This window comes from Seriola lalandi, unplaced genomic scaffold (assembly GCF_002814215.2).
Source record: "Seriola lalandi dorsalis isolate HSWRI2012SDOR001 ecotype SW California unplaced genomic scaffold, Sedor1 jcf7180002054914, whole genome shotgun sequence".
Lineage (NCBI taxonomy): Eukaryota > Metazoa > Chordata > Actinopteri > Carangiformes > Carangidae > Seriola > Seriola lalandi.
In genome coordinates, this window is record NW_019525466.1 from 1,409,096 (window position 1) to 1,420,301 (window position 11,206).

The 11,206-nt window shown below is 42.1% G+C and overlaps 1 protein-coding gene across 1 annotated transcript in view; it reads left to right on the forward strand.

Annotated features, from left to right (window-relative positions):
• LOC111673241 (F-BAR and double SH3 domains protein 2-like) overlaps positions 1-9,670 on the forward strand; it is a 32,811-nt gene extending 23,141 nt beyond the window's left edge. The window contains exons 11-20 of the mRNA XM_023430948.2: positions 2,077-2,193; positions 3,805-3,903; positions 6,059-6,211; positions 6,298-6,432; positions 7,215-7,298; positions 7,414-7,597; positions 8,141-8,364; positions 8,574-8,784; positions 8,886-8,950; positions 9,451-9,670. Of these exons, the coding sequence (XP_023286716.1) occupies positions 2,077-2,193; positions 3,805-3,903; positions 6,059-6,211; positions 6,298-6,432; positions 7,215-7,298; positions 7,414-7,597; positions 8,141-8,364; positions 8,574-8,784; positions 8,886-8,950; positions 9,451-9,534 (1,356 nt within the window). The 3' untranslated portion in view covers positions 9,535-9,670. The remainder of the gene's footprint in view (positions 1-2,076; positions 2,194-3,804; positions 3,904-6,058; positions 6,212-6,297; positions 6,433-7,214; positions 7,299-7,413; positions 7,598-8,140; positions 8,365-8,573; positions 8,785-8,885; positions 8,951-9,450) is intronic.
• The last annotated feature ends 1,536 nt before the right edge of the window (positions 9,671-11,206 follow it).

Genomic DNA, 11,206 nt, shown 5'->3' on the forward strand with positions numbered 1-11,206 from the left:
CCCTCCCTCCCCATACCACTTGCACCAGACAGAGGGATCCGGTAAGGAATAGAGCTGTACTGGGAGGGAGGGGCAGGAGGTAGGCCGGGCCCTGTGAACGGCCCATCTGTGAAAAGGAGGCATTGTGAGTGGGCCTCATCAGAGTGCGCTGACCCTCCCCACCCCAGCCCTTTTCCCTCCATACACAAATGCGCACACACTACTGTTGTCATGTGGAAACCTCTTAACTCAAACTTTAGGGATGTGTTTTAATCTTTTAAAGCAGCTTTATCCCATGTTGTTATAATAACGGTGACGATGTCCGGTTTGTAAATTCAGTGTTTAGGTTCACCCTCACCCACTTTACCCCTCCTGCTCATCCCCGAACAGCAGACTGACACGGCTAGAGAGAAGCTGGTGAAGCATTTAGCAGCTGAAGAGACAAATATTTCCCTCAGGAGAGCGGTAGAGACCAAAAACTAGAGCTAAAACGGAGCGAGTTTTGGAATTCTGTTTGCAAGGTGCCCAGAAACCGGACTCCAGATGAAAGCTCATGTTGCTCCTTAACTAGAAATATAAGGAACTGACTCATCGTAAAGTATTTCACCTTTCAAACAGCTGTTCAGGATGTGCCGTGCATGTCGTGTTTTGCCCTAAACAGCCAGTAGAAAGTCACGCATCCATCCCGCCGTCATCATTTTCAGTTGGCTCAGAAGCTGCAGCTGCTTGCAGCTGGTAGCTTAGTGTTTTACACCACTATGGGAGAAATATTCACATTCAAGAGTTATTGTTATTTTGCTTTAAAACAATATCTCTTCCGGGTGTAGCTATGTTTCTGGATCCAGCATGAGACTGTGATGATCCCGTCGTTAATCTTGCCTACAAAGCTGTGACTGGCTCGGACCAGATCTGAGACTCAGGCTAAATTTTGATGGAAATGAAAGTAACACCTTAAAGACTTTTGGTTGTTTTAGTAATAGTCATTGTTTTGTTTTGTTTTGTTTCGCTTTTACACATCACAATTTTACTGTTTTGGGTCGACGCACCACTCTTATCAACCTCATTCCAGCAGCAGATAGCTGTCTTTTTTTCTTTCCACTGATGAATCCACTTTATCTTAGAAACATAGCACCGAACGTCTGGCAGGAAACATCCGAGCCCAGCTGGTGAACAGTATAAAAGTATTTAGCAGATATTTCCCTCAGGATCTTGGCGCAGAGTTTGCTTGGTTGGAAACACGACTCCAAATGAATGATAGTGTTAATCCATATCTGCTGAATGTATAAATAGCATATTGGCTAACACGTTCACTCTTTACTTGACCCACCAACATGCCTCCATGGACTGAGTGACGCTGTTTCTCGGTGCTCCCTCCCCCTCTTACATAATTGAGAGCCGCCTGATGTTTCTTTACATTACGGGTCTTCAGGGTTTCGTAAATGTAAAAGATGTGGTGCTGATGCTGAGACAAATGCTCTATTCAAGCTCCGGCCCTGTGAATATCTCTCTCTCAGAATACGCTTTTTAAACTCGGCCCGTGTAATATGTAAAGAGGAAGTTGCCACATCGACATAACAGAAATGATAAATATAACTTACACTGGCGGCATTTAGGAAACCACAAGGGCGTCTTAAAGGTGTTCTGGTGGGTCGTGGCAATGATTAAAAATGCATTAAGTAATATTTTAGTTTGGATATAATCTCCTCAGAGTTGTGTCTGTGTGAGGTAATTAACACTATGTTGTGTTTTATTGTGAGAAACATCTTCTTTTTTTTTATTAGGATTTTAATTCCTATAAAATGAAATAAGGAATTTCTTCCATGAAATATAATGAAGTTGTGAAGTTGCTCACAGATTTGTTACAGTGTACAGTCTGTTCACTGTAACAAATCTGTGAGTCTCAACCGTCATATATCAGCAGCTTGATAGACAGTATCTCTGTTATCTTGGTACCTAAGTATTGTTATGGTCTTGTTCTGTTCATCTCCTTTATCTTCCCTTCGTTCACCGGCCCTGTTTCTCTCTCTCTCTCTCTCTCTCTCTCTCTCTCTCTCTCTCTCTCTCTCTCTCTCTCTCTCTCTCTCTGCGCGTTTGTAGGTGATGCAGCTGCAGAAGGAGAGTGGGACGGCGGAGGAGCACAGCCTGGATAAGGAGGCGAGGAAATGGGCGAGTCGCGTGGCGCGAGAATACAAGAGCGTCATCCACACACAGAGGGTGAGAACCAGATGAAAACGATGAAGAGATAATGTTGTGGGCAAGCGTCACTGCCAGAGATAAAGCCTCCACATCCTGTACACATGATAGTCACTCAGTGACACAGTGAAGCTATTACTTTGTTCAACAGGGACAGTGCGCATTAATATACATGTGTCAAGAGACGGTCAAAAGGTCTGTAGTCCCTGCAGAGATATTACAAAGACCCCCTAAGAACAATTAAAGTTGCAAAAGTTAATTTTTTATTTCATTTATAAAAACACACAGCAATAAATACAAAGAGAATATTAATATTATTATTATATTCCACCATACGACAAATTAAAACATGCAACAAAAGGGAAGAATGGATTCAACTAAATATCGGCAGGTTCTGGAGGCAAATGTCATGAAGTTCAACAAGGAAGTAAAAGTGAGAAGAGCCTGGCTACTACAACAGGACAATGATCCAAAGCAGACCTCAAAATCCACACTGAGCTACTTCAAGAAACACAAGCTCTCAGTCCTCTGACCTGAACATCACTGAAGATCTGTGGCGAGATTTTAAACATGCTGTGTGCGCAAGAAAACCTGTGATCTCTGCAAACTTTTGCACATGCAACAATTATTGTTTCCACAGGTCACGGCGGGACATAAAGCAATCCGGGCGCCTCTTGTTTTAAGTTTCAAGTGGTCGACACGAAACTTGGTCTCCTCAGTTTCTCCCCTCGAGGATTTCGCTCTGAAATCGTTTTGCCTGCCTGTGACTTTTTCAAATAATGTTTACAAATCAGGCAGAACAATCAGCACAAAGCCGTAAAGAACAAATAACCTGCCAAGATTTTTTTTTACAAGGATGTTATCAGGCAATAAATCAGTCCATAATCCATTAAAGATAACACCATTTCCTTGTGCAGCGAGGAAACGACGCACCAGGAACAGAACAAAGGGAACTTGAGGTAACAGGATCTCTGATAGTGGAAACAATATTTTTTATATATAAATATATGTGTAGAGACCAAAAAATAACATTTACTCTTTTCTTTAACATTTATTTAGTCTAGTCTAGTAAAGATTAGTAATCTCCTTCCTGGCCAAGATGAGACAACAGCATCATTAAATAGATGACACACAATGAGCCACAAAGTCAGAATTAAACAGAAACGCTGTAATAAATATAATTTGTGATAAAATCGTAAAATATTTCATCCTAAAAATGACGGCGTCACCAGTCGATCTGAGTGTATAACACACAGTTAATCAGATGTGTCATAATATTACTGTAAAGTTGTTGTAGAGTTCAAATGATTGGTTAAAGACCAACAGGAAGCTTTTGTCAGTGAACTGGAATTTGGCCTTAAAACAACAAAGCAGGTCAGTTTGATAATATCAAACCCGGAGATCATAAAACAATCCGCCGCGTGTGAAGGAAGAGGCGATGAAGCAATACATCCACTACATCACATTACCTTCATGTTTCCGGCACACCAGGAACCAACGTTTCTGTTTCCAGAAATGAGGAAATGAGTCACTCTCAGATAATGTCTCTATTTTATTTTTATTTTTATTTTATTTCTGATGATGCTCAGACAATGTTGTTAATGTGAGATTTATTTATTTATTTTTGTTAAGGCGCTGGAGGAATATGGGACGCAGGAGTCGTCAGAGCAGAACAACAGTGAGCTGGAGACGAAGATGGAGGTGGCCAGGCAGAGTCTCCGGAGGGCAGAGGTAACGTGCGTGTGTGTGTGTGTGTGTGTGCATGTGTGTGCGTGTGTGTGTGTGTGTGTGATGGAGTAAGAAGTGGGTTTCTCTGTTTTCTCAATCACCATCTTATTACTGAAGGTGGCTCCAGCGCGCCACCTGCTGGTTTAAAAGATGAAATGACACATTAGAGTGTAATAATCCAAGTATTCATTGCTGCAACGATTACTCGATTAATTGATTAGTCAGTCAACAGAAGATTAATCTGCAGCTCTTTAGATGATCAGTTAATCAGTTGTTGGTTTTGTGCACTTACATATGAAAAATTACACTTTTCCTAAATTGACTGTCTTTGTGTTTTGGACTGATGGTCACACAAAACAAGACGTACGAGGGAATTGCGTTTTTCTATGTTGCCTGGTGCTTTGTAGACCAAAGGATCAATCTGTTAACTGAGAAAAGATTCTTAAGACGAATCAATAATGAAGATAATCATTCGTTAAAACCCTGAGACGGTGAATGAGCGTCAGGGTTTTTATCATCCTGGGTTTCAGTGGAGAGATTTAGCACTAAATTAGACTAAATTCTGCTCCAGAGGGGGAAAACCTTTCTGTATTTACATTTTTCTGTGATAGTTAATGAGTGATTTGAGCATAAATCTTAAAAGCTGAACTACAAATTAAATCCATCTGCTCAGGAGGCAATCTAATAATGACAACCAGATACAGTATGCAACAAAACCCCTGTGCAATATCACTGAAATGCTAAAAGATTCAAATGTGTACCATCTTATAATAACTGTTTTATCTTTAAGTTGAAGTGGAGGTTATTTGATCTTTACATAAATATATAAAGAGTTTTTACTGCACAACCTAAATGCTACAAAAGTGATTAAACCTGTGACTTTGTCTGTGAACACTGCGGCTTTCTCACTTTGAGCCGGGTTGTGTCTAATGCAACACGTCTCCACATGGAGAGGAACTGCCTGAAGAAACCCGGTTGTGAGAGCATCAGTGGGACACTGAACATGAGCCGGAGCACGGTTGCAGCAGTGGTTAGGAGGTTATAGGAACGCAGCGGTCGTCCACGAAAAAAAAAGAAAATGACGCCACACGCAATTTTCTATTTACGAAAACTTCCACTGAAAAACAGATAGGTTAGTGTTTCTAACTTGGCGCGAGGATTATCTGTGGAAATCTGTGTTTCTGTGACTGATCAGACAGTGCATGAAGTCGACCTCTACAGACGGCGTCCAAGAAGAAAACCATTGTTCACAAAACTGTGAGATTAAAGTTTTTGGCAGCACATTCTTTGGTCGGATGAAACCAAAATAAACTTGTTTGGATCAGATGGGATCCAGCACGTTCGCTGTGGACCTGGCCCAGACTACCGCAGGGACGGCACAGTGAGGATGCAAAAGTGTAAAAGGATGTTAGAGAGATGACATTTATAGACGGCACTCTGAATATAAGTTTGCATAACCGCAATACTGATGGAAGAGATGAGTCCCAGACTCAAGCGGCTTGGCAGGAGAGGAATTTCCCAACGTGACAATGATCCCAAAACACACTGCAAAAATCACACAGTGAGTTTGTAAAGAACTGAAAACCATGACCGCGCTGAGTGTTTCCCCCGGACTTGAATCCAATAGCAGTGGCGTTTTATAAAGGAGAAGGTAGAGCAACAAACCCTCCGGCAAAGAGCAGCTGAAAAGAATCAAACATCTCTCTACAGATTAGTGTAAGACGGAAATCGTCCGTGTCCAGGAGGATCGAATCTGTCCAATCAAAATAACATAGAAAATATTGTTAAAAAGAAAACAAGTAGAATCTCCCAAGTGAAGGGATGCACTGACTTTTATTGCAGTTGGTTCAAACATTTCTGTTTTTTATCAAATATTTATACATCACTCTTATAAAAGTGATTTGTTGACAGACGATGCATTTAACGGTGAATTTTATGCTAAAATCGCTTAAATACGGTCGGAAATTACTGTGGTTGCCAGTGTCGGGTTGGAGGCGGAGCAATTACCTCCTCTTAAGGCGATCTAGGTTCGGTTGTTTAATCCACAGCAGAGTTTTACTGGCGGTTTTCCCACAACCAGAAACAAACCGAGACAAAAAAGGTGGCGTATCTTCTGCGTTTGTCATGTTTGTTCTGTGTTTTTATTTTGTGACGGCAGACGGTGAAGGTGAAAGCAGAGGCCCGCCTGGACTTGCTGCGGCAGGCGGGAGTTGCTGTCGAAACGTGGCTGAAGAGCGCGATGAACCAGGTGATGGAGGAGCTGGAGAACGAGCGCTGGAACAACCTCAGCACCCACGACCCTTCGCTCTCTGTAAGACCCACCAAGCACGGATGTCCAAACCTTATCTACATGTTAGGAGCACAGTACAGATTATGTAGCTGTTGTTATTCCTGCAGGGGACAGCGGATCTGGATCGAGAGGACGAGGAGGAGATGGAGGACAGTGGCGAAGTGTTGGACGACAGCAGCTCCAGTCCCTCCAGCACCTTGAAAAACTATCCCCTCACCTGCAAAGTGCTCTACTCCTACAAGGTGCCAGCAGGATACAAACTGTACACAAACTTTAACCCGCTGTTATTACAACACATAACTTCTTCATCTGCAGCTAATTTAAATATTTCAGTCATTTTCAAGCCAGAAATGCCACATATTTATTGGTTCCAGATCTTTTTTTTTTTCTGCTTTTCTTGGTCTTAAATAAATGTAAATAAAATGTTTTTTTTGTTTTGTTTTGTTGGTCAGACAAAACGAGATATTTAACGACATATCAATGCACTCTTAAGATATTGTGAAACGCATTTTTACATAGTTTTGTGATGTTTTGTAGAAAGAAATTATGAATTGATCAATCAATAAAAACATTAAGCAGAATAATCGATAGTGAAAATGATCGTTAGTGTAATTGGCAATGTTGCAAATCATCTTGAAACCCCTGCAAACCTTTTTTAAGTGACTGTAGTCGATGGCTTCCCCTCGACTTTACAGGGTTGATAACTTGTTTCCGTCGCCACCAAGTGGCCAAAAGAAAAACCAAAATCACTTCCTGCAGGTTTAAACTTGACATCACCGATACACTGATAATCAGACGTCTTTGTCGTGTTCTAGTAATGAGACTGTTATTTAAGTGACGACGTGTGAGAGTGCCGAATTCACTTTGTTAATATTACAGTGTTTGAAAGGACACCGACCTACAGGTGATCATGTGACTTTTTCACTGTCGTTTAGATGCTACTTCCTGCTTCACCTTATTTTCATGCAAACAAACTGACTGTTTGTTTGTTTGTTTGTTTGTTTGTTTGTTTGTTTGTTTTAAGGCGTCTCAGCCAGATGAACTGACCATCGAGGAGCAGGAAATCTTGGAGGTCATTGATGATGGAGACATGGAGGACTGGGTCAAGGTACGCTACATCTCCACAGACTTGAACTTTGTAGCCACATATTTCAGTGTTTCAGCTCGTTGTTTGTTTCCAATCCTTCATCGTCATCGGTAGTGTTTATTTTCTGCGTTTCCAGGCCAGAAACCGCAGCGGGCAGGTGGGCTACGTCCCAGAGAAATACTTGCAGCTGCCTTCCTCCAACAGCCTGCTGAGTATGCTGCAGTCTCTGGCTGCGCTCGACGCCCGATCCCACTCCTCCAGTAACTCCACTGAACCTGAAACTGAACTACCAACCGGGTCTGTCAACGGAGACTCCAGCGGTGAGGGACGCTCATACTAAACATTTTTGTTGATCCGTGGTGTGAAAAGAAGTTAATGCAGACATTAGGAATGGAAGAATGGATTCAAATGAATATGAAACTGAGAAGAGAAACTCAAAATCCACCACGAACCGCTTCAAGAAACACGAGCCGAAGCTTTTGGAAAAGTCCTCACAGTTCCTCTGACCTGAGCATCACTGGAAATCTGTGGGTGGTTGTTAAACATGCTGAGTGCGAGACAAACTAAAAATATCTTCAAGTTGAAGCAGGAAAAGAGGTTGAAACTTTCATCAAGAACAGAAAGACTCTTTGCTGCTGCAAGAAGTGTTTGTGAGCTGTGGTATCTGCAAAGGGAGGGGTGGGGGGGTTACTGCAGTTACTGTTTCAGTTTTTAAAGTTCATGAAATAAAAAGTAAGAGTTTAAAGAAAATGTTTTTTCACTTCAAAAATCAACAAAATGTGTAATTTCCTCAGAGGTGTCCAAACATTTGCACCATGTTGCGCTACGTTGTAGTTTCTGAACTTTTCCCGTCTTTCTCGCAGTGTCGTTCGCGAAGGCCTTGTACGACTACGCGGGGCAAACGGACGACGAGCTGTCGTTTCCGGAGGGCGCCATCATCCGCATCCTGAGCAGAGAGACCCACGAGGACGACGGTTTCTGGGAGGGAGAGTTCAACGGCGTCGTCGGCGTCTTCCCCGCCGTTCTGGTGGAGGATCTCGCCGGCGCAAGCGAGAACGGAGACGGACAAAGAGACGGCAGTGCGCAGGTATGTTTGATGCTCCATTATTATACGGACAATTCTTTAATTCATCTGCACTCCTTCTTAACTTATAGGTGGGAGAAGAACAGGAAATACACGCCTCTCAAATATAGTTCCACCAATGGTTTTAAATTAAATTTAACCAGTTAATTTACGATCTCTCACCCCAAAGTTTTGCATTTTTACCAGTAAATTTCTGTATCTCTGTGTTCAAGGCCTCCCCTTCCACTTTGGCCCAGTGCGACCGATCCCCTCGCAGTCCCTTCCAGCCGGGGCCCCTCCACAGCAGCCCCCTTCAGACGCCCACCATGTCCTCCCCTCTGGCGAGTCCCTGCAGCGCTACAGCCTCTCCCATCGGCCGACCACCCGCCTATCACAACGGCCATCACAGGCCGCCGCCAGCCCCCCACAAAAGCCCCTTTCAGAGTAAGATCCATGGATGTATTTGGAAGGGAGTGTGATATCTGGAAGGAGAGTTTAACGGCGATGAGGTAACTCAGCTGAACGGTTATCTGTGTCATCCTCAGGTCCAGCGCAAGGTTCCCCACAACCCCCCAAATACCCAGAGAGCGGATCAGGAACCATTCGACCTGTGAGTAAACTCCATGTCCATGTTTTGTCAACTTTATCTTTTTTTATTTTTAGTAATATATAGTATTCAGTTTTTAGTCGACCAAAACTCTTGTTTTGCTCAAACACTTGTAGACACATAAGAGTAGTTGATGAAAATGTTGTGAACATCTGGTTTTAGTTCAGACCAAGACTGAGCTCCTTTTTAATTTAAATTTAAGATTTCATCCAACTGATTTTAGGATAAAAGTAAATTGAAATGAAAATAAACCACAAAATGACGGGTTGTATGATTAATAATGCAGCTACGCAGAGAGGGAGTCTGCTCTGATCTTAATCATTTAAGCAAATAAAAGCAATTAATTTATCAAATACTTGTTGAGTTATTTCAGTCTGGATCAAAGAGGTGGAGACAGATTCAGTTTTTTCTGTTTTTTATTTTTTCCACTTCACGTTAAATCAAATACAAAGTGTTGACACAAACATTTTTAGCTGTTTTTAACTGAGCCATCGTGTGTCCAGGTTCGTGCTGCTCCTCCGCCCCCGAAGCAGCATCCTCGTGGGCAAGTGAAGCGGAGGGAGGAGGTGGAGATCACGCTGGTGTGAAGGCGGCGCCCTGGTGGTGGCGGTGGCGGCGGTGGCAGCGATGGCTCTGTTTTAAAGCAGCTGGGACTTGGCGGCTCTGCGCCTCTAAACGCACTCCCAAAGGAAACCCGAGGAAACTTAAACTTCCCCCTGAAGACGCCCGGAGGCCGGGAGAGGCCCTCCGCTCTGTCCTCGTTGGGTCAGTGTGCTGCGGAGGAATATTGTGCCTTTCTTGTTTAACTTCCTCTCCTGTTCCCAATTTCTCTTTTGTCCCTCACACAGAGTTTGTCTCGTATTCGAATAAGACCGATCAATAGGACCAATATTATATAATGTTTATTAAAAAGTACACACCTTCTTGTCCTTATTGTCCAGCTCTTCTACTAAGATATTAATTATTTCAGTCCTAAACAAATGTGTTGAAAACTAGACAGAATATTCACTGTCACCGGCTTCAAGCATCAGTCCTGGTAAAAAACACACACACTATTCAAATTGATATAGTGATACTGTGCCAGATATTGTGACGACAAAAGTACAGTAAAACCTGTTAATGTAAGAAATTAACTACAGATCATTATCACATTATCAGCTACTGGACACACGAGTTTTAAAGGAATAGTTTGATATTTTGGGAAGTTTTTGTTGTCAGAAGAGAAGATGATGTCTGTGTGATAAGTGTGGACCTGGAGCCGTGAGGAGATTGGTTTAAAATGCCTTTAAAAACAGCTCGGTATCTCGTCATACCAGCATTTAAAACATCATCAAATCTACTTTGATGTAATTTGACACCCATTTTACTGATTTGATTTATTTATGAATCAAAAACACTCTTAAGAGTTGTTAATAGGTCTATTTGTAACTGTGGAGAGAGTCAGGCTAGCCGTTTCCCCCTGTTTCTAGTCTTTATGCTAAGCTAAGCTAATCGCCTTCTGGCTCCAGCTTCATGTTAAACAGACAGAGACACGAGAGGGGCGTCGACCTTCTCATCTTCTCATGTGTCGAACTATTACTTCAACATCACGTCTTACAGCCACATTCACAGGTTCAGACGTCGTGATAATGAGATCATATTCAAAACCAGAATTATGAGTCTTTTTTTTCTGTGGTAAATTCATCAATATTAGGAAATATTATTATTATTATTATTATTATTATTATTAATAATAATAATGATAATAATAATAATGATTTCAAACATATCCGACCGCTACGTCTCACTATATCAATTACTGTGTGGCTCTTTCTCTCGTATTTCCATGAACTGATGTCCAGCTGTCGACAGCTTTCACAATTGGATTACTTCTATGCAACAGAGTTGATATTTGGCAGGACGTCGCAGCACGTTAAGCTCCCAACGCAAAACCAAATGTCTGGTTGTCTCCACACTCGATCAAAACGCCAGCAGCGGGCGAGGCTGGTCCTCTCCTCGAACACACACGGACTGTGACTGCACACGGTTACACAAACAAGGGAAAAGTGGCAATTTTTAGTTGAGTGATTGTTGTGTCGGTAGGAGGAATCTCCTAGAAACGTTTGAACTAAATAATAGATCCTTTTACATATTATGGTTAATTTTTAAACCCTGCTTCTTTATATTAGTTTTCTTTGCACCAAAATGCTGAGAAATTCCTAAACATTTAAGGGAGAAACGTAGCGCATAGTCTAACTTTTTTTTTTTTTTTTTTTTTTT